The sequence below is a fragment of the Ailuropoda melanoleuca genome, chromosome 5 (genome assembly GCF_002007445.2).
Source record: "Ailuropoda melanoleuca isolate Jingjing chromosome 5, ASM200744v2, whole genome shotgun sequence".
Lineage (NCBI taxonomy): Eukaryota > Metazoa > Chordata > Mammalia > Carnivora > Ursidae > Ailuropoda > Ailuropoda melanoleuca.
This window is the reverse complement of record NC_048222.1, coordinates 41,781,868-41,805,683: the sequence shown is the minus strand read 5'-3', so window position 1 is coordinate 41,805,683 and position 23,816 is coordinate 41,781,868. Positions and strand designations below refer to the sequence as shown.

Sequence of the window (23,816 nt, the reverse complement as noted above, 5' to 3'; positions counted from 1 at the left end):
GAGTTTCCTTCCTTGCTTCTTCCTTCAGGGGTCAATGCTAGGTCTTCTTCCTCCAGGGAGTTCTTCCTAATTATCTTAGTCTCTCTGAACTGTGACACTTAGCACCAGAACTCTCATTAACTACAACTTCAGAACACTTCAGTTATTGATATCCCCCTTTTCTCGGGCCCATTTTGTTTACTCACCTGAGTAGAGCTAGGACCGTGTCTTATAAACTGTAGTTCATATAATATTTAGCTGCTTCAGAGTACTGTGCCTGCCCCCGATGTGGATAATACTTACCTTTGCACAAGGCAGCATGTAAGCCTTAGATAAACCGTGTATTACTTACACCATCACAGAAAGCACTGAAAATGGCACTGTATTAGTTTCCTATTGCGGTTGTAACAAATTACCACAAACTTGGTGACTTAAAACAACACAAATTTATTAGTTTATAGTTCTCTAGGTCAGAATTCTGCATGGTGATCTCACTGGGCTAAAATCAAGATGTCTGCAAGGCTGTATTCCTTCCGGGAACCATAGGGAAGAATCCATTTCTTTGCCTTTTCTTGTCTTCTAGAAGCCTCCGCATTCCTAGGCTCCTGGCCCCCTTCCTTCCATCTTCAAAGCCGCAAGAGCTAGAGGAGCTCTTCTCACACCACATCACTGCCTCCGGTTTCCACATTTAAGGATCCCTGTGACAAATTAGGCTCACCTGGAGAATCTAGGCTATCTCCTTATTTTAACGTCAGTCGATTTGCAACTTTAATTCCATCCGTAACCTTAATCCCCCTTTGCCACGTAATTTAACATATTCACAGTTCCTAGGGATTGGGAAGTGGACATATTCAGGGCGTCATTATTCTGCTCACCACAAGTACTCTTGCCCAAAAGTCTAAACTGAGGGTTAGCATACAGGTGGTGATGGGTATGGCAGCAAATGGGAATAACATTTGGTAATAACAGCACTCTTCAAATACAGGGAGGCCCTGCTGCGTGATCTTTGGCAAGTCACTGAGTCTTAGTATCCACATTAACATTAAAATGAAAATTGAATTTCTTTGCTCTGCCTGTTAAATGAAATAATTACGTAAACGGGTTTAGCTTAGAGGATGACAAATAAGGCTCAGAAGTTCTTGATGAATCTTGATGAGGAGGGTGGGCGAAGTTCTCTGAATGACATCTGGAGATAGTTTGAGAGATTTCCAGAGAAAAGGAGTGAAAAGCGCCTGTCTCTGAATGAAGCTGGAGGTTGAAAATTCTTGCAAAAGAAATCAAGTCACACTGAAGCTTTTGAAGCTAGCTTTGAGGCAGAGGCCCAGGTTTAAAAAAGAAAAAAAAAAGGTCTAAGTGAAGAGGCTCCTTAGGAGATACCCAGGTAAGAGTGACTACAGAACCGAAGGATCTTCATAGTTTCGAGAAATTCTATCCCCACTTCTTTCAAGGCCATATCTACCGTAGTTGTACAACAAACACTTACTGAATAAGTACATGAATTAAAAATGTGTTCAGGAAAAGTGATACGGTACAGGTTCCACCGAGATTTGAACTCGGATCGCTGGATTCAGAGTCCAGAGTGCTAACCATTACACCATGGAACCGCTACAAGAACGCCGTTGCCTTCGGCTCTCTAATTCTTAGCGAACCCCGCCCCCATCCACAAACCTACCACTCACAGGGCGGGGGGGACTGACGGGCATCCCAGCAACCCGTTTCCCCGCACATAGGCGCGAAGAATGAGGGAGAGGACATTGAGAGGATGGCAAGAGGAGGCTAGGAGCCGAGGGTCCCAGAGCTCTGTTTCCCCTCTAGCCTTCTTGGAGGGGGGCAGAATTTGAAGACGGACGCGACGCTTCGGCGCACCGCCCTTCTTGGGCTCAGGGGCGGAGCGCCGCCTCCCGGAAGTACTTCCCCTTAGGGGCTGGGGCCTGACGGAAGTGTCGTAGGGGCAGGGAGGGGTTCTTTACCCGGTCCGGCAGCTGAAGCTCGGTGCTCGGGTTACCCCTGCAGCGACGCCCCCTGGTCCCACCGATACCACTGCTGCTCCCGCCCCTTCGCTCCTCGGCCGCGCAATGGGCACCCGCGACGACGAGTACGACTATCTCTTCAAAGGTGAGGCCGTGGGCTCTCCCACTCTCCTCACGGAGTCCCGGTTCGGGGGCCCGGGGCACTCCCGGGGGACCCGCGTGCGGGCTGCCCCTGCACTGAAATCGGCCTTCCTCAGCCCTTCCTCTCTGGGCGATTTGTCCTGCGGTCTCCCAGCTCAGCCCTTTTTCCTTCAGACGGGGAGTCCGCCCCACACGCCGGGCTCTTTGCGACCTCCCCTTAGGCCTTCGCTATCCTCAGCGCCCCTCACCCTGTGTCCTTCTCGGGGCAGGCTGCTTTCTTCCAAATCGTCTTCGTTTCCCAGGTTCGATGGCCCCTTGAAAGGGGCCGCCCCTCCCACCATCTATCTTTTCGGGTTTGGCGCCCCTCCCCCTCAGTGTACACCCTTCTGGGCTCGCCCCCCTTCCAGAGCCCCTCTGACCGGCCCTTCCCCTCGCGCACCTTTCCTTCGGCGCAGACTCCCACTACAGGTCTTTTTCTCATCTGCCCCCCTTTTCCCCTCGAACGAGTCTCTCTTTGCGTCTCCTCACAGCCCCTCCCCTCGGACGGACGCCTCTGGAGCCGTCTTCTTCCATTCCCCCGGCCAGGCCCTGGTTAAAATCTGAGCGGGCCAGGGGTCCCCACCCCACCTGCCTCATCCGCCCCACAGGTCTTGTCAATAACCTTCTCGCACCTGCCCCCGGGATTGGTAGCTCTCTCCCTGCCTTTCTTCCCCAGATAATTTAGAGCTCTCCCACGTCTCCTGTGCGACCCTGAGGGTGGGGGGTAGGGCAAGAGGAATTGTCCATCACCCCCGCGCGCACTTGTCGCAGTGACCCGGCGGACTGTTGTGACTTCCCATCTAGGCTTTTTTCTTCCTGCCCTTCCTACCGAGCGGCAGCCAGCCCGGGATAACTCTAGACTCTGCTGGCGAGAAGGGGTTGCGGATGGGTGGTGGCTGTTATCCTTGCCAGACCTGAAGGCCCAGTTCCTGAGCAGGAAAGGTTGTGCGCTGCACAAATACTAGCCGGCTTTATCACTACGGACTGGTTGCTTCCTGCTGCAACACTGGGAGGATCCAACCTTTTGGTGTTTTTAGAACAGGAAGGGAAGAGTCCTAGTTAGCCACATACCTTTCTCAAAAGGTGGGGGCAGGGGGGAAGTTGTGTGCTCTTTGGTGAAATTTAATATGTATTATGAGATAGGGAAACATGTAGTGCCCTTGGACAGAACAAATTGGAGGGTGGGTTATGTATAGAAAGAATTGCCTGTTGGTTAGTTGGGAAAGAATCCCAATAGTTTTGTTTTTTTAATCAACAAAAATAAGGGGTACAGTTTTCAATGGGAAAAGAGTACGGTAAATGCTTTTTTTTTTTTTTTGTTCAGTGAATGTGCTCTCACTCAGATGCTCTTTCTCTGCTCCTGAATTAGAGCAGCCATCAGTAATATGCTGAACAAAGATCATTACCAGGGAGGAAGAAGCCATTGCTATTAAAGCTTTACAGTGGAGGGTGGAGTTTAAAAAGAGTGTTAAGCATGGTGATTGTTTCTGACCTTGCCATTGGGTGCTAAGAATGATTGACTAAAGGAAGCAGGAAATATTTCTTTGCCTTACCAGTACTTTGCAAATCTTATCACCACCTAACTCCTCTGGGCCAGAATATTCTGTTATATAGGGTGAGTACATTCACTGTTCACCCTTACTCCCCCATAGTGGAAAATCTTTTACGGAGAAGAGAGTACTTAATGCATTTAATACATACAAAAAGGAAACATGGGTTCGTTAGCATACTGTTTGCTGAAGGCATCTGAGGTCATGTGAAATTATTTAGGTGAGACCCTAGAGAGTAGTGTTTAGTCATTAAAAGATTTATTTCTTAAAGTACAAGGCAGTAGGCAGCTAGCTACCTTTGAAGTGATTAATTTAGAACAAGGTAGACTGACAAGAGTATTTCTCCTGTTTGGTTTGGAGCTTGACTGTTGTTTATAGGAACCATTTATTTTTTTCACTGAGAATATTAATTATCCTGGATTGGTTTAAGGGGTTTTAAATTACCTTTGGGATTAGACCATCCTGCTAACGATGTTTGAGAGCACGGGCTTTGGAATCACACAGGCCTGGATTCAGATTTTGATTCAGGTTTTAAACTTGCTTTGTGACCTTCGGAGCCTCCAATTCCTCGTCTATAAAAAGGAAATAATACCTATTTCTCAGGACTCTTACCAGAATTATATGAGACTGGTTTTGAGGATTCAATAAGTGATAATAATGTGAAGAAAGTTACTGTAGTTCTTGTCAGCTTTTTGAACCTTAAATCTTTATAAGAGCATTTAAGTATTATGAGAGAAACTTAAAATTAGGAGCTTTTAAAGTATTTTGTTTCCATGGGTTATAGTTTCATTTTGTTGTACATTTTGCTGTTTAAGATAGGGTGTTTAAAAAATTCTGAGAAGAATTTCCACTTTTTTAAAGCTCTTACAGGATATGAGTCACTTTTTTTTCTTTAGTGCTGATTATTTAGCCAATTTCTTATTTATACAGTTATATTTTAAAGCAAAGCAACAATAATTTTGAAGTGGTTTCACTCTACAGAGGTTTATTCACTGAGATGAGGTAGACCTTTCTACTTGTAAGATTGCTTACCTTACATACTTAATACTTGAGGGAATTGGAAGTTAGTTTGGAACTCCAGCCAGTTGAAAATGAAGGGATATTTTGATTAGTACAGGATGGAGTGGTCCAAATGGGAATGTAATGTGGGGGGAGAGCAGGACAGTTATTCTACATTGTTTGTGTTCTTGAACATTAATCTTTAGTTAAGCTCAATAGGAGACTTTTGGTGTGTGTGTGGGTATTTTATTTTTTAAAATGAGTTTTTATTTTAAAAGCTTTATTCTATAATTATGTATATACAATGGGGTTATGGCCCTGTGGGACACATAAGTGAAGTAAGCATCAATCATAGTTGCTATTGGTATTGTAGACACCAATTCAGAGTTACATTTTTTGAAAATATCTGCGTACATAGTCTACATCATTTTCTTTTCAGTCTAGCTGAAGGTCAGTAGTAATTAACTATCAGCTGATTGTCAATGGAAAAGATCTTAGGAACTTTGCTGTCTTGCATTTTGGTAGTTTCTCTTTCACAACTTTCGGTTGAGCAACTCACATTCTGCTGAATCTGGAAAAACTTGTCTAGGCTAAAGCCTTTATTGACTTATTGAATGTATTTTATTTTCAAGACTTTTGGTGAGGTAGAACTGTGAATACAGCTGAAAGAGTAGAAGCAGATCCCAAGTTTGTTTATAAAAATCAGTATGAAAATTAACAGTTATTCTTTCAGGTGATAACTTTTAGATCTGATGTACTTTGTTTGATTTGTTGGATTAAATTTTAGTCCAGTACATTAGTTTGCAAGACAGTGTATAAAACTAAATGTAGTTGAAGAGGTGGAACTTCTTATTAAGTAATGGAGAATTTATATGTATATCCTGCTTTTATGGCATTTAGCTTAATGTTTGTATATAATGAACCAAATTTAATATTAGGTATTAGAATGGTAGTTAAAATTCAGCAGGTGAGGTTAACCATGTGGTAATAAATATCATTAGGTTGTTTTAGAAATGCTGTGGATGAAAAAATACTATAGGTGTTTAATATGTAGATGCTGTTGTTTATGTTTATATTATTATACATATACCCCCTCCCCCCATACACTGTATAGATGGATATAGTTATAAAATGTTTAAAGTGGGAAGTTCTTTTAACCTAACATACTAGTTAAGGAAAACAGTGGAAAGTCACTGCAAATTCCTTTCTCGAACTATAGGATGTAATCATATAGTTGGTCACATTTTTAAAGATCAATTATATATTGTCATCTTAATGAGAGAAACTATTTTAATTAGAAATTGAGTCCATGAACTTTCTTTTTTTTTTTTTTTTTTTTTAACTTTTTCAGGCATAGCCAGTAAATTCTCTTACGTTGCTTAGGTAATTTAATCTATTTCTGATTTGTTAGTTTTTCAGTGACCTTAAATTTAACCTATCTTGGTTTGGTTTCTCATTTGGTAACTTAATAGAACCAGCTTTCCTTATTGTGTCATTTCTTGGCATCTTCTTGGCAGCACTGTTCTTAACAGAACCAATATCTTCTGGTGTCATTCAAGATAATAATCCTTTAACAAGTTGTTAGTCTTTTAATTCTGGCAACTCTTTCCATGTCTAGTTGAGGTAATTATTTTATACTGTATAAAAAGCATTCATGAGTCTTGAATTATTTTCAGATAAGGGTGCTATTTTTTATAATGTTAAAATTAATTGGTTACATGGAGGGGAAAAGTGCCTTTGCTATCCTTATGCTGAGGTGGGGAGATAATGAGCATAATCATTAGTTAACATGGAGGTCAAAAGGGAAAATCAAAACTTGAAAGTGCTAGAGTTTTTGTGGGAGGGAGAAGATGTTCTTTGAGTGTGTTATTTAATTTTCTAGAGGCATTGTCATTCTAGATGTCTTGCTTTTTTGTTTTAAACTGACTGGCTCCTGAATTACTGATTGGTATCTTGAGTGTCTATGAAGTAGACTTGTTTTAACTTTTTGGTTTTTCCCTTCTTCCCTGTTCCCACGTCATGTGAGGCTTTCACACCTCATTGCTAGTGTGGGTTTAGAAATGAGTCTCAGAGGGTTTCCTCAGCAGAACATGAGGCCTCTTGCACTAAGAGGCAACAGTTGTGTATCCTTTAATAGGGTAGACTATCACTGATACTGGGATTTGACCTCACCGCCGGAAATGTGCTCCTTGGAAACTAACATAAACAACCATCCTGTAAAACTGGAAATGTATTGTTTTTGTATGTTACTTTGATGACCGTATCATCTTTCTTGGTATCCAAGTTAAAGCATTTGCCATAATATCTGTGTTTGTCACAATACCTTTTGACATCTCTAAATGACTATATAGCTAGAAATAACTGCTGTTAGTGCTATATGGAGTTACTGCCACCTGGATGATTTCTTGCTGAATCAGCAAGTAGAGGAAGTCAGGAAGATATACATTTGATAATGTACTCCATCCAAGACTGTCCGGAGGCCAGCTTATATCCGCTCTTGTGGCAAGGAAGAAATGCATAATAGATTCTCTTTGCCCTCTGACCAGAGCGCAGTGAGCTCTCAAGAATTTTTACCTCCCTCTCCCCCAGCACCAAATCCCAGTCTCTTTAATAAGGCATGGTCTTACTCCTTGGTGGTGTTCTCACATGTTTGATTTTCTGGTCTGGTGCCTAAATCAGTTAGCTAGTAAGAAAAACATTAGTAGTCAACAGTAGAAATTAGTATATTTCCTGAAATGCTGATAGCATTTTTTTTTTTGTAAAAAATTTTTAGCTCTTTCTATAAACCTGTGAAGTAATTTTGTTCTTTAAATTCAGGTGGAAATGCTTTAGAACAAGTTAACTGCCTCTTTTCCCATTGTTTATGAAATTCTTAAGTATAACACTGCCTTGGGTGAAAAAAAATCCTCATGTATTTGGTTAGTAAATAAACTGCTTCCTATAGTAATCACAGGAAATAAATTCATCTAAACCAAACTTGTTTTTAAAAAATTCTTAAGTCATAAGGGAAAGTATGTGTCTTCCTTGCTTTGGCCTTTTACTCAGAGTAAGTCAAGAATAATTAGCTTCCTAGGGCCCCTGTTAAACTTAATTGGGGTGTCTTTTTCTAGGGGTCTCTATAGCTTCCTGCCCATCTGATAAATGCAACTATGAAGTTTCTGTGATCTGGGTGGCAAAGTTCATAAACTTGATGCCTCATACGGTAAATGTGTTTCATTTTGCCAAGGTGTGAGTCTTGAGGTCACACCCAGTCTTTGATGAAACTAAGTAGAACATTTTCATTCTTTCCCTCCTTTCTACTCATTAACATCCTTTATTGCTTTCATGTATGACACACTTTTAATATCACAAATTGTTTATTTGTTCTAGGATTTATCTTTCATGTTATTACCTTCTATGGTAGTAAGGTTGGTATAGCATTGATGGTAATTAATCAGTGCCCAGCCGACTTGTAGTTAAAATTGCATCTGTAAGACAGGATCCTATATTTGTGCTAAGCAGATGATGTGTGGAAGTTATTATGTAGGTAGACACAGTTTAAAAAGAATTGGTTTTATCGATAGGTAACAGGTCAAGAATATGGGCTCTTCTCCTCTCCCCTACCCCCATCCCTTTTAAAAAATCAGATGCTCTTTCTTTTTGCTTTGAAGCATGATATTCTGAATGTGTCTGCCTCATTCATCTGACGTTAAGTGCTTTGTCTTTTTTTCAGTTGTCCTTATTGGAGATTCTGGTGTTGGAAAGAGTAATCTCTTATCTCGATTTACTCGAAATGAGTTTAATCTCGAAAGTAAGAGCACCATTGGAGTAGAGTTTGCAACAAGAAGCATCCAGGTCGATGGGAAAACAATAAAGGCACAGATTTGGGACACAGCAGGGCAGGAGCGATACCGAGCTATAACATCAGCGTAAGTCTCATTGTCTTTAAGTTCTGAGAAATAGACTGCCATCAGCTGAATTAGCTGATTTTTGGTATGGGAAAAGGTACTTTTTTTTTTTCCTTGTAAGAATTCTGGTATTAGGATTTTGAAATGTATTTATAAATGTGCTTTTAAAAATATATAATCCATATATTTAGTTGTTCCCTTCCATCTTATGGTTGTTTTCTAATAGTTAAATACCTGCGTCTGTTTTCAGATACTATCGTGGAGCTGTAGGTGCCTTATTGGTCTATGACATTGCTAAACATCTCACGTACGAAAATGTAGAACGATGGCTGAAAGAACTGAGAGATCACGCTGATAGTAACATTGTTATCATGCTTGTGGGCAATAAGAGTGATTTGCGTCATCTCAGGGCAGTTCCTACAGATGAAGCAAGAGCTTTTGCAGGTTAGTGATACAAATTTCATGATATTACAGTGATTCTGTATTTCTTACTCTTATATCTTGCAGTTTTGATACTTTAGCAATGACTGTAATCACTTACAGTAGTTTCAGAAAGGTAAACATAATGCTCAGCAAGGATTGTCGTTCTGAAAGTTTGTGATGACTTTCTCTTTTGCTTAACTTTGAGTCATTAAAACACTGCAGTTTTTGCTCCCAAAAGTTGAATATAAATACTATTTTCTTTCCTTTCTGTGGAGGGGGGTAGATGACATCTATCAGTTTATTCTGTGCTTCCTATCTCTTTCTCTACTATGTATGTCTGTGTTTTACCAAGGCTGCTCTAGGTGAGTCTGAAATGTAGTGGCCCCGGGCGTGTCAACAAACCACAGGGAATGTGGCTGCTTAGCAGTTAGAACATTTTTGGCTTAGTAGAGGATCTGCCTATCTCTTCTGTTCTGGTAGGGGTAGCCTGCCAGAGGCAGCATTGTGTATTCCGGGCTAGTGAAAGTCGTGACTGTGTACTAGTGATTATGCTGTGAATAAAGGTTTTTATAATAGTTCTTCAGTTTTCCAGGCAAGATGCCTTATTTCAAAAAATGCAGTTATAGAATTTAAGTGAATAACACCTACCTATCCATGTTCATACCTTAACTCTGTGGGTTGATGGGGGAGAAGAACAGTAATGGATGGAAATAACTGAGTATTTGATAAGTTTACTACATTTTGAGTAATGTCATTCGTTGCCATTCATTGGTAGTATACAGATGTATTAAGTCTTTTTTTTAATTAAGGAGCCAATGAAAATTTCTCACTGTATTTTTTAATCTGCTCAAGTGTAAGTAGAATGGTGCCCTTACTGCTCAAGAAGTTGGGGAGGTCTTAATTTTTAGAAAGTTTTTAATTTTCCTTTTGAAGGCTTGAATGTATTACATCTCTTTCATAAAATTTGACAAGACTGAAGTTTTTATCTCTTCCCCATCCCCCCCCAGAAAAGAATGGTTTGTCATTCATTGAGACTTCCGCTCTAGACTCTACAAATGTAGAAGCTGCTTTTCAGACAATTCTGACAGGTAAGACTTGAATTTTTACATTATACTAGTGAGAACTGGAAGTTTTAGGAATGTAATTTTAACAAATAAGGAAACTATATATCACACTGAGAATGACTATCATTTGAGAGCTGCTACAGCAAGAGCTGTTTAAAGTACAAAATTAGTTAACAACCCTTGCTTGCTGAGCTTTAATCATCTTCATTTATCTGGTTTATATTGGGAAAAGTACTTTGAAAATAATTTGTTTGCTTCTATTATTACTTACACCCAGGTATTCCATACTTTTTGGTCACAAGCACAAAATAATGCTTAAAGGCACTTTTTATAAGTTAAATATTGAAATCCTGGCTATGGAAAGATAATAAATGCCCTTTGAAATTCAGTAAAGAAAAGACTTGCTTTGTTCTGATACATTATAGAAGCAGCTAGGGAAAAACATATTTTTAAAAATTTAAATGAAAAAAACAAAGTAAAATTCTCCTGTGATATATTGTAGAAGAAGCACGGTGTCACCTGTGGAGAAAATCAGCAAGTGATTGCATATGGAAAAGTTTAAGTAGTGGGAAAAGAACAAAGCTGTTTTAAACTGTAGATGTGCAGATCAGGTCAGCCTCAAATTAGAAGAAGACATTGTATTTGTGTTGTCTCTCATATACTCTGACTTTATTAGAATGACCAACTTATCATCAAGTTAAGTCATAATCCTCTAGTAAGTAGTTTGATGGATTGTTTTAAAGTACTTTAAAAATATATATTATTTTTAAGAACTCTCAGTATAGAGTATAGGATTACTATATAGCATAGTCTAATGTGTTCTAACAAGTCTGTTTGGAGAAATGGTTAAATGAGTTTCCAGTTTTAATGTAACAAGATTTTAATGTATTCTTTGTATGTAGCACTTGTATTAGAGGTGAACAGATTTTAACTTTAATTTTTAATTTTTTAATTTTTGTTTTTAAAACATTTTTGAATTATTTTTTTGTAGGAAGAGTGAGCACAAGGTGTGGGCGGGGGGCGGGGGGGGAGGACTGAGGGAGAGCGAGAGCAAGAATCTTAAGCAGGCTCCACAAGAGTCACTCTTAACTGAGCACAAAGCCACCCCAATTTTTTTATTTTTAATTTTTTTCCAAGTTTTTATTTAAATTCGTTAGCTAACATACAGTGTAATATTAGTTTCAGGTGTAGAATTTAGTGATTCACAGATTGTAACTTTTAAATGTCCTATTTTATACTGAAATAGGTAGGGAGTAAAGTCTTGAATTTAAGAGCACAGACTTGGAAGCCTGACTTGGGTTTTAGTCCTGGCTCCTTCACTTTCCATTGGCTCTGTAATCTTAGGCAAATTACTTAATCTTTCTAGGCCTTAAATTCCTTATCTGTAAAATTTAAACATGCTTTAGGGAGTTCTGGTTTTTTGGTTTGATAGAAGAGGGCTTATATTTATAAATACCTTGTGATATGATTTGACTGTTAGGTTGTGACTTAAAGATTTTTGTCTCTACAACCCATAGAAAAGAATTGCCTGTCATTTTGAGGCATCTACTCTAGACTCCAAAAATGAGTACATGACTTCATATATGTAAAATACTTAGCTATCTCTGGTACAGAGTGGACATTTGATGAATTAGTAGCTAAATAGTTAAAGCATGAAAAAAAATCATTAAAAATAAACTAGGTATTGGTGATTCGCATACAGAAGGTATAATAAACAATAGTTTATTACAATTCTGTTATCAGAAAAATAGTAACAAGCAATGCTAAGGTTGCAATAGTCTGGGACACAGTGGCTTTCCTTTAGAATCTTCTCTGTGTCAAGTTTCATTACAGATTGTTGCAAGCAAGATTTGATTAAATACTGCAGTATATCTGCAAATCCTACTTCTTTTCTTACAATCACTTGTGCAGATTCTATTGAATCATATGGAGAGGACTAAATTTAGACCTAGGAGTTGTTGATTTTTACTAGCACTTTACTCCCACTCCCTGTGTAACTAGTCACTGAACCTCTCAGGGCCTCTGAAAACATCATTTAAAATTTTTTTTTGGTCAGTCCTTGTTGAGATATTTTTTTATGTCCCGTCAGATCTCCTCTGCATTCTAGTCCATTCTGATCTCAGTTTCTAGACTATTCTGATATTAAGTGAAGATGAGACCATCTGCAGTTAACTATTTTATGTATCATTTTGTAACATTGAGCTTAATGATCCGCTCAAACATGAACTAACTAATCAGTAAGTATGATATATACTTCAAATTGAACTGTTTTTTCCTTAAAGATGAAAAACATGTAGAGGTGCCTGGGTGGCTCAGTTGGTTAAGCGTCTGCCTTTGGCTCAGGTCATGATCCTAGGGTCCCGAGAATGAGCCCGAATGAGCCCCGCATCGGGCTCCCTCCTCAGTGGGGAGCCTGCTCCTCCCTCTCCCTCTACCATTCCCCCTGCTTGTGCTCTTTGGCTCTCTCTGTGTCAGATAAATAAAGTCTTCAAAAACAAAAAACGACCATTTGGCTGTTTTTCTTAAAATTCACTCTAGATTTAACATTTGTTACCGCTTAATTAATGTTGCTTAAAAGCAGACAAGATTAGCTTCACTTATTATCATTTTTCCTTTCTATATTCACTATTTTCTCTGCTTCCTCCGTAAATCTCAGTGTTATTCTGTGGGATCAGAGATCATTGCATATGGCAGCAGACCTCTCTCTTCTTTTGCACGTGCTGGGATGTTTGTTCTAAACTTTTCTCTTTATACCAGTAGAGTATTAATACTTAGGAAAAACAGGGAGGAATGAGGCACTTGGATGGCAGTTGGTCGAATGTCTGACTCTTGGCTGCTTCTTGGGTCGTGATCTTGAGGTGGTGAGATCTAACACCTCCTTGGGCTCTGTCATCAGTGCAGAGTCAGCTTGGATTTCTCTCCCCCTCTCCCTCTGCCCCACCCCTGCTAAAATAAATAAATAGATCTTAAAAAAAAAAAAGAAAGAAAAAAATGGGGAGGACAAAAAACCAGGAAAGACAAGAGTAATCTCAGTAGTTTTAATGCTACCTTAAATGTTAACAGCATTAAGGGAGCATTTACATTGTATTTTGGTGTTGCTGGAAGAAAAATAATTTTTTCATTTTTAAGGTGGACAATTATGTGTTAGAAAATTTATCTACATTATTACTCCCGAGTTAATTGTGTTGCTTGTTTAGAACAGACCTGTGGCATTTTTGACATCCATGAATTTGATAGTAACTCCGTGACAGTTTTGCTGATGATATTTTTTTAGAGGTAGTTAACTAATACTTGGGTGAGCCTGCTAGATTGCTCAGCCTTTGCATTACTGTGCAGTTTTGCTTTACTTTCATCCTCAAGTTTGTTAAGGAATGTTTTTAATCCATACTTCCCATACTCCTATTATTTTTTCTTTTAACTTTGAGTTTTGACAGTTTCAGACTTAAAAGTTGGAATAATAGTGCAAAGAATTTGTAAATACCCTTCACCATATTCCCCAAATGTTGATATTTTACCACATCTTCTTTATTCTTTTTTCTTCATGTTGCTATGTGCTGATGTTTTTCTTGCCCCATTTCAGAATGGCAGTCATGTTGCCTCTTGCACCTAAGTACTTTTCAGTGCATATTTCTTAAAAACAAGGATGTTCTCTTTCATAACCATAGTGCAGTTATCAAAAGTCAGTTAGATTGTCCATATCAATGTTTAGCTACAGACGTTGTGCAGATTTTGCAGTTGTTCGAATTATGTCCTTATTAGCAAAAGAAATCCTGAGATCACACATTGCATTCAGCTCTCTACCTGTTTCATCTCCTTTAATCTAGAACAGATCCTCAATCTGTCTTTTGTTTATTGACATTTTTTGAAGGGTACAGGTCACTATTTTGTAGTGTCTCTCCATTTGGGTTTGTCTCGTGTTTCCTCGTAATTAAATGCAGATTTTTGCAGTTTCAGCAAGAACACCACAAAAGTGATCTCAGTGTATCCCATCAGGAAGTTGTGATTGGTTCGTTGTATTCATTATTGGTGGTGGTAACTCTGATCACTTGGTTAAAGTGGTAACTGCAAGGTTCTCCACCTAATTAATAAGCCCACGTCATCTTTTTAGTTTTGAAGACTGAATTCTTAATTTTATGGTAAAGTAGTGAGAATCATTTAAATTAGGTGTAGTATTTTTTTTTTTTTAAGGTAGGCTTCATGCCTGGTGTGGAGCTCAGTGTGGGACTTGAACTCATGACCCTAAGATCAAGACCTGAGCTGAAATCAGGAGCCTGACACTTAACCAGCTGAGCCACCCAGGCGCCCCTGGGTGTAATATTTTTTTCTTGGCGTGTGGTAATCTCTCAGATATGTGTCAGTATATTAAATCAGAGCATTTTTTTGATGTTCAAGAAACTTAATGGTGAGCTTTGGGTTTGAAGAAGACCTTAAAAATTCTGACCTAGGCTGTAGTGGAATAACTCAGGCTTTTGTTATTTTCACAATTTTTGAGACCTCAAAGAATTTTAGCTCTTTTGTTCCCCAATTTGGAACAATTGCATTTAACTTCTTTGGAGTGTACTTTGCAACTTGCTTCATACTTTCATAGAGTAGAAATAGGTATATGTCTTTATAATTTAACTTTACCAGGTTATATTTAAAACTATCTTCTATTAATATTTTAATTTTCTATTTAGATTTTTTTTTTTAAGATTTTATTTATTTATTTGACAGAGATAGAGACAGCCAGCGAGAGAGGGAACACAAGCAGGGGGAGTGGGAGAGGAAGAAGCAGGCTCATAGCAGAAGAGCCTGATATGGGGCTCGATCCCACAACGCTGGGATCACGCCCTGAGCCGAAGGCAGACGCTTAACCGCTGTGCCACCCAGGCGCCCCTCTATTTAGATTTATAGGAGATTCTAACATAGGAATGACACAGCTGAATTCCTTTTCTTTTTAACCTTGCCTAGCCTTTGGACATCTTGAAAACGGGCTGTACAGGAATTGTATCACATACATTTGGTTCTAAAGGAGAACATGCCCTTGGAAGAAGAAAATAATTGCATCTGGTTTAGCACGTTACTAGTCCTGTTTCCCTTCCCCCACTTAAGTAACCTCTAATCAGATACCAGCTAGAAGGTACCTGCTTCCTATTTTCTTATCAAAGTTTTTTTTTTTTTAAGTGGCACACCCAGCCACAGATGTTAAATACATTACTTGAGTAGCCTCTTTGTGCCCATTCTCCTCGAAAGAAATTTTTTTTTTTTTTACTTTTTTTGTTCAACACTTTCCTATTTTTATTGCTTTGGCATTTTCATTAGAGGGTATGTTTTTGGTTACTGGAACAAATGTAGCAGTAATCCGTTTCTACAAAACAGTGTGCGGTACTTGCAGACCAGTTATACAATACTGCTCAAATTTCTTGCTTTGTAATGAGATCTCTTTAATATTTAACTTTCTGTTCTCTGAGAACTCTGCCTTTTCTTCTGTTACAGTATTTGCTTTTTCATGTAAGAGCCTGCAAAATATTTTTTGTCTTGGTTCCTTTAACTTGAATCTTCAAAACAACTTGTAAAGAAGTTAAAATTTATAGAGGGTCACATTTAATCATTTGCCCTTAAAGAAGAGCCGCCCAGTTTGGGATTAGAGAGAACATTAAAGAATGAATATAGAGTTTTACATTAAGTTGATAATTATCTTTATTCCTTAGCCGCTAGCCTGATTGAATGAGTGTCTTTTCCTTTACCCTTGACACACTCCCCCAGTTCCATCTCTGCAATGAAAAGAATCTAAATGAAGACTACATTTTTTAAAAATTCAGTCAGTAGGCTTTCTTTATTGTTTTTCCCTTGACTACTTACTCAGCTTAAGAAATACTGTCAGCCTTCTCAAACACAAATTTTAGCCACCCCCCCCAACCTTCCATCCCCCTACCCCCAAGGGAAAAAAGTAAGAAAAGGTACATTATAGCTGCCAGTTTTTGCTAGTTTACACGTTCAGTTGACTACAGTTTGTTGTTGTTCAGCTTTAGGGAAATTATTTCTTTTTTTTTTTTTTTTAAGATTTTATTTATTTATGTGACAGAGACAGCCAGCGAGAGAGGGAACACAGCAGGGGAGAGGGAGAGGGAGAGGAAGAAGCAGGCTTCCAGCCTAGGAGCCCGATGTGGGACTTCCGGGATCACGCCCTGAGCCGAAGGCAGACGCTTAACGACTGCGCTACCCAGGCGCCCCAAGGGAAATTATTTCTTAATTTGGAGTAAATGTATTCATTTAACATTGCTTTTTCTTTAACTTTTTGTAATGGGACTTTTCCAACATACCAGAAGAGTAGGACAGTATCCTGAACTCCCATGTAGCCACCAACAACCATCAGTTCATGACCGGTGTTTTGTTCCACCTATTCCCTTCCTTATTTTTTTGAAACAAATCCCAGATATTACATCATTTCATTAGTAAACATTTCATGATCTACAGCTAAAAGATTAGGGCATAAACCCAAAACAACCACTGAAAAAATTGGCAGTGATTTCTTATCTGTTATCCAAACAATATTAAAATCTTCTCAGTGTTTTGTTTTGTTTTTTTTTTACAGTTCAAATTAGAATCCAATCCAGATGATGTTACTACATTGCAGTTAGTTGACATATTCTTGGAGCATTTTGAAAATACAATTCTACTTTCTCTTTTTTACCCTATAACCTTATGTTTTTAAAATTTTCAAGTATTATAGAAATAATACGTTTTACCCCTCATCTAGAATCATCACTTTACCACATTTGGCCTATTTCTATGTGTGTATATGCTTTTTTTCCCTTTTGCTCGGTCTTCAGAAAATAAATTGTAGACATTATGGCACTTCACAAGTAAATACTGGAACGTTTTATCTCCTAAGTACAAGGCATTCTACATAATCACAATACCATATATCATATTTAAGAAATTTGTTTATATGGTATTAGCTAATGTGCAGTTCATATTCCTGTTTCTCCAAGTGTACTAATAATTTTATAGATTTGGTTTTTACATTTTAAATGTCAGTTTGGGCAAAGGTCACACATTGATGGAATTGTTTTATATCTGGGGTATTATTAAATAGAGTAGCTACTGGGCGCAAGTTGTTACTGAGCGCTTGAAATATGGCTAGTGGACTGAGGAATTCGATTTTAAATTTAATTTGAATATGTGACTACTGTATTGGACACTACAGCTGTAGAACATTTACCTCCATCTCTTAAGTGCGTTTTTATAACAATAAATTTTTTGAAGACTCTTGGCCAGTTTTTTTTGTAGAATGTCCCTCAATCTGGATTTATCTAATTGTTTTCTTAGGATAAATTCATTTTAAACATTTTTGGTAGGAATACATAGGTGTCCTTCATAGGAATACACTGTATCTTTCATAGTACATCATAATAGGGGGCACATCTTGTCAATTTGTCCCATTTTTAGAATTCTCTTACCTTTTGAAGTTTTTTGTTTGTTTATTTGTTTTTAGGCTGAACTGGGAGAATAAAGATAACTCAGATACATTCTCTGCAAGGAGTTTATAATTTAGTCAGAGGGAAATACTTTTAGGCAGTGAAATAAAAACCAAATAAAATGAGTTAAATATAGATACTTGGTGTAGAGGAATTTAATAACATTTATTGGACCAATTAGTTACTTATCAGACCCCTACTATATGCCATATACTGGAGAAAAAGAACTGAATAAGGTAGACACAGTGCTTGTCTTTACATACTTTTTGTGTTTAGTGGAAGAGGTAGACACAGTTTTTGTTTTTTGGGTGGTTTTTTTTTTTTTTTTTACAGTTTTGATAAGTGTCATAAAATCTTAAGTTCCTGGTTAATCATTATTTAATTACAATTTAACTTTAGTTCAGGAGGCGTTGATAAACGTTCTCTTTCCCTCCCTTTTCAAGAGTCCTTTGGGATTTTGGCATGTTTATGAAGTTTTGCTCATCCCTACACAGCCAGAAAAAATACTAATGTATCTCATATTACAGATTCATTTTTATTTTTCTGTGGTACATTATCTGTAGGGTTTTTTGACAAGGGCAGACTGAAAATACTCTCGTGTTTTAATTTTTATTTATTTTTTCTCATGGTTTAATTTAGGTCTAATCCCATAAACTAATCTCTTTAAACCAATTTATTTAATTGACTGGTGAACCTTTCCCTCTGAAATGGAAAACCTTTTTTATTTGAAAATCTTTAAATTTATACATCCTTTGTCCAAGTTTATTTGCAGTCTTTTTCTGCAAATCTGTTTTCTACTAGTACTTCTATATCAGCTACTAATGAGTCTGTTCACAGTGAGTATTGCTGTTTGTTTTTTTTTTCCAGAGATATACCGCATTGTTTCCCAGAAGCAAATGTCAGACAGACGTGAAAATGACATGTCTCCAAGCAACAATGTGGTTCCTATTCACGTTCCACCAACCACTGAAAACAAGCCAAAGGTGCAGTGCTGTCAGAACATATAAGGCGTTTCTCTTCTCCCCTAGAAGGCTGTGTATAGTCCATTTCCCAGGTCTGAGATTTAAATATATTTGTAATTCTTGTGGTCACTTTGTGTTTTATTACTTCCTCATACTTATGAATTTTTCCATGTCTTAAGTCTTGATTTTTAGCTTTATAAAATCATCCACTTGTCCCGAATGACTGCAGCTTTTTTTCATGCTATGGCTTCACTAGCCTTAGTTTAATAAACTGAATGTTTGGATTCCTCAGTTATTGTTTACTTTTCATCATGGAAGCCTGTCACTGTAGGACATGTTAGAACTTGATCACTTGAAGCTCAGACCTATTGGTCTTGATCAAATCAAACTAAGAAGGCTTTAGAAGAAGAAATAAGCTATCATTTTGCCACAGAGCAGTTTATAATGAGCAGATTATAATTCATACACTCTACTCTCAATGCAGTGTATATTTCCACAAATCTTAAGAATTGCCCTATAAACATAGCAGGATTTTGAGAGCTTGAAAATTTTCCATTCTGGAAGTCAATTTCTAAAATGCCTTAATAGGGTTAAGTAGTTTAGTAAATTTTGTTTTTTAATTTTTGTAAGCATCAAAGTTGATTAGAGAGGGGGACACTTTTTTCTGGATAAGAATTATCTAAATAAACAAAGACTGTTATATGGTTTCAGTAGCAGTGCGGTTATGGAGCCATACATTAAACAGTGCTGCCTGGCAGGCTGGGAACTTGAGAGACTGGTGGAATTCCATTTGGAGATGCCTCTGTTGCAATGATCAGGCAGCCCAAATCATTGAACTCATCTAATTTCCCAGCAGTAGATTATGTGGCGTTTTATTGCTGAGGCAATAACAGGTTTAATGCTGTTAGTATCAAATTGTGAGGTGTTAATTTTGTCTTAAAACCTTCCAGTAAATGAAATGCAACCTAGTTTTATCACCGTATCTATCAGCAGGCATGGATAATTATTTTAACAATGCTGATTTTTGAGTTTCGCAATATATTATGGAATACAGTCCAGTTAAATATCTGGTTTCAGTATGTCTAAAGAATATAGTGAGAGGTTAATTTCTGCTCAAGTGGTACCACTTAAAGGCATGTATTCTTTTAGTATGTAGTACCTTGAGTTTAAATAGAATGCATTTAGGCATTATACAAACCTGAACTACTTTTTCCCCACTACATTATTGAAGTCAGTGGAGCAACTAGTTTCCCATTTAGAAATGTGCACACTAATACTGAGTTTTACTTTCTTGTGGATAATATTAAGCACTTACTCTGCAGTGTTCTGAAAGTTGTGTCAACTGAATTGATACTATTCAGGATGGTGGAATATCCCCCAAGTACAAAAATATATATGTGTGTGGGCTTGCGTAGATTACTATGTTTCATAGTTAATCTGTCTTTTGCGGTGCTCATGACGTGTGGGGCACACGGAAGGCATTGCTGTGGTCAGTCTTTTTGGTTTTCTTCTGTAGCCATTTATTATTTTAGAGTATTGGTTGGTTATGAAGATACTATTACCTATTTGTAAATCGCTACTTTGTATTTTATGCATGCTCTGTAACTTGATTTATTTTTATTTTATTTTATTTTTTAGTTATTGATTTGGAATCTATTCACATTCTAATAAACAGTTATAGGGGGACTATTCTTTATGTTGTCAGAATACATTTTTCCTTTGAGTGCTTTGGATGCAGCCATGGGATATTTGATTCTGATGAGTAAGAGCATAGGTCCTTGCACTACAGAGTAAACACTAAATTGGAGGCATCATTGTGTGAATTCAGCTTTGACTTTAGACATATGGTTCAATTATGCTTTTCTTGGAAAAAGTATCACCAAAAACATTAAGGAAGTAATCTTTGTACTTTCATATGTAACAGTGTCGCCAGACCTAGGAAGAGGCATTTACTTGAAATTGGTAGTAAATTTTTCACAAAACTATTTAAGAGAAGGAAACTCTAGGTGGTGAATTGAAAATGAGTAACTTTGAATTTTTATCAAGTATAGACTTAATGTTGCTGTGGGCATGGTTGGATCTTGGGAGAATTCCAAGAACCCTTTAGTAGTAGAAAATGTCTTTGATTGCGTCTTAACAGTGTCTTCATTCTGAATAGTATCTCAGGAGACAAACTGTCTCAAGTAGGAAACATTAAGTTTTAAAATATTATGACAATTTAGGGCTCAAGGCAGTTCAGAAGTGTTTTGCAGCTTGACCCTGCTTTTCAGTTATTTTCACTTTGAATTTGTTTTTTAACTTACTCTGAAAAGCCAGTTAGCCATCTTGACTTGATTTAAGCTTGTATATCACTGGTCTCAAGTGCTATGTATGATTTTTCTTTAACTCTGTAGGGGTAAGTTATTGTTAGCCATTGCATTGTGTATGCTAAATTCTAATTCTAAGAAGGGGTGCTAGCTGGTGACTTATGCCAGCGGTCTTTTAAGTTCTGAAAGGTTCTGCAGAAAGGGTAGACCTCTTGAGTTTAGATTGCCCATCAGAGCTTGTCCTTTTTATTTTTTCAGTGGGAAAATGAACATTTTAATTTTGTCTTCAGTGACTCGTATTTACAAAATACAAACGCTCTCAATGGTTTGGATGTCGTCGTAATTTCCATCTACCTTAAAGAGAAAAAAACTGTTTAGACAGTTTTGGCCAGTACCGGAAGCAGAATAATTCAAAGCCTGGGTTGATATTAAGAACTTATTCTAGCCTGTTAGGTTTCAAGTTTATGGAGTTTTATTTGTTTCTGTTTTTTAAACACAGGAAGAAAGTAGAGATTGGTTATTTGATGTCTCACAAACATTTTAAGCCTTTAAAAATTTGAAAACAGAATACGAATTTTGTATAAGGACTGTGCATGGCATGCATTCCCTTCTGGAAAAACAATGAACAAAGACCAGGAAAGGACCCTCTTGTATCCCGTGCTTTAATGGGATAGCATAATAGGCTGGTGCTAAAAGGAGGAGGGCTGATTTTTATTGTCTTGGTTGGGTTGGTGCTGGTACCACACCCTTGGCTGGGATTTGACAAGTCACTTTCCATTCACCTAAAGGATATGCCAAATAAACCGAAGTTGTCATTCGAATGTTTTAAAGAATGGTTGTATTTCCCCAAACTATAGGAGGCCAAGGGTAACAATAAAGTAATACAAAATGTCATTACAGCTTCTGTCAAGAAGATCATAGGCTGAGAAATGATTTTAATAGAAGCATCCATTTCATTGAAAATTGAATTGGAGGATACAGAAAGAATATCTGAAAGGACATTGATACTAGGCATATATTAGAAAGTACGCTAAACTATTTGAGTTTAGTGTCAGGGATAACAGAGCAGTGGACTGGGTGACAAAGACTTGGATTCTAGTCACACATCTTTTAGTCATTTTCTCTCTGAGCCTCACCTTCTTCCAGTTAGTGAGGGGAATGGGCTAGATTATTTCTGGGGTTCATCCCAGCTCCAATTCAGTAATTCTGTGAATGAACTCTTCATGTACTAGAGCCAAATTATTGGACATTTGAACTCAAGTTTAATAGATAAGTAAAAATCACTTGGCAAAATGTTTCTGTTCTTACAACAACTTGATTAAAATGTTGCCATTATTTCCATGTTAACTGCATTCCATAAGATGAAAACTTCCAGAACATTTGCAAAATGACTGTCCTTTTCAACAATATGCATTGAAGTATCATGTGCTAAGGGGGGAGGAGCACTTGAGGGGCTGCTATGTCAACTGTAAATTGAGAACTGCTTGTTTTGGCTTTTATTGTTAAAATTCTGCTGGCTTTTAATATATACTTTTAAAATATATTCATGTCTGGGCGACAGAACTTTTAAAAACATTTTGTGTTTAATTTTTTACTGTTATCTCTTATAGGAATTTATAAGAAGGTAGAGCAGTGCGCAGAGCTAGCTGTCCAAGAGAACCAATGATTAAATCCAAGCTATAGGTTGTTGTGGCAAAATCCACACGATATAAGTGGCATTTTTTGGCTGTTAGTTTAGTAGTCTAACCATTTGAATTCAGTTATTTAACATCATTATCGATAGGTCCCAGCACAGATGTCCAGTGATGGTGGTGAAAATTAGTAGCCAATAGGATTCCTTTTCTGTGTTTGAGTCAGTGGAACTTAACTTGCCTGTTACTCCCATCCCAGTGAGTAAGTGTATTGCTTTTAGATTCATTTCCCTTGACAACTTCCAGTCTCAGGATACCATTTTCTCAGATCTCTCTAGGGAAGTTGTACAGATCCTTGTCTTGTCTTTAAGATGTTGCTGACCATTGTAGTAGTCTCTGTGCCAAAGCATTTCATCATATGGCCCTAAGAATATTACAAAAAGTCATGCCTGAAATGGGACAGTCTGGAAAGCCCCAGGAAGCAATACTATTTCTGCAGACCGTGATGTGAAACCAACAATGTAGGCTCTATTGGGATCATCAGTTACTGGTTTTGGTTTACATTTAAGCTGGTGCCTAAATAACAGGATTTTTAAGATCTCCAGTCCCTGTGCTTCTCCTCTCCAAGGCTCTGGAGGGGCATCTGCTGGGCTAGACAATGGCTTGGGAGGTAGAACCTGGAATTGAGGAGGGAATCTGACAACCTGTTGCTACGGACTAGAGCTTCTGCCTTCTGAGGGTTTGGATTGGACCAGTGCTGAATCTTTCTAGCTCTGCAAGTCAGGGAAGAAAATGTATCATCAGTACTCTACTAATCACTAGGGCCCTCCATTTATCTCTGCCTTTTTGTAATTGCTAAATTGTAAGATCCATAAGCATGGGAATGTGCTTTGTTCATATTTACATTCCTAATATCTATCCCCCATGCTAATCCATGTCAGAACAATAAAGAAGGAACATCTAAAAGAGTGAGGGGGCTAATCCTAGGATTCATTCTAGTTTAGCTTGGGGAGCTGTAGTCTGAGAATTACCATTCAGACTAAAAAATGTTTTAATTAGAAGCTATATAAACCTATATAAATGCTATGTTATAATTACACAGAAGTACGAATGACAGTATAATGAATCCCTATGTATCCATCCATCCCTTCTGAGAAAGATTCCGTCTCCCGTTGTCACATACTGATTAAATGGGCCCCTTTTGCCTGCCTTCTGGTTAGATGAATGGCTTGTAGAATGTATCATTCTTGAATCTTCTGTGTTGAGTGCATAACCTGCAGCCTTTGGTTCTCATTTATGGTATTGGGTAGTATTCTGAGCCTCATGAGTCATAATCTAATACCAGTATTCTCAGTAAATACCTTTTTTAGCCTTATAATTCTTGATCATGTTTTGTCTTTCACTG

General features: G+C 37.8%; 1 protein-coding gene and 1 non-coding gene across 2 annotated transcripts; one reads left to right on the top strand and one right to left on the bottom strand.

Moving 5' to 3' along the window:
* Positions 1–1,511: 1,511 nt before the first annotated feature.
* Positions 1,512–1,583, bottom strand: TRNAQ-CUG. The gene has a single exon. It is a non-coding gene; the product is annotated as a tRNA-Gln (tRNA).
* A 335-nt stretch (positions 1,584–1,918) lies between these two features.
* Positions 1,919–20,166, top strand: RAB11A (RAB11A, member RAS oncogene family). The gene is made up of 5 exons (XM_002914258.4): positions 1,919–2,094; positions 8,391–8,586; positions 8,816–9,009; positions 9,996–10,076; positions 18,380–20,166. Exons 1-5 carry the CDS (start codon positions 2,055–2,057, stop codon positions 18,517–18,519), a joined length of 651 nt encoding a protein of 216 aa, XP_002914304.1. The 5' UTR covers positions 1,919–2,054; the 3' UTR covers positions 18,520–20,166.
* Positions 20,167–23,816: the final 3,650 nt, after the last annotated feature.

Bases quoted from the DNA above. Each gene is read 5' to 3' on its own strand.
- RAB11A (XM_002914258.4), top strand. From the start codon at position 2,055: ATGGGCACCCGCGACGACGAGTACGACTATCTCTTCAAAG. The intron at 8,587-8,815 runs GTAAGTCTCATT...GTCTGTTTTCAG, and splicing joins TACCGAGCTATAACATCAGC to ATACTATCGTGGAGCTGTAG. The intron at 10,077-18,379 runs GTAAGACTTGAA...TTTTTTTTCCAG, and splicing joins TTTTCAGACAATTCTGACAG to AGATATACCGCATTGTTTCC.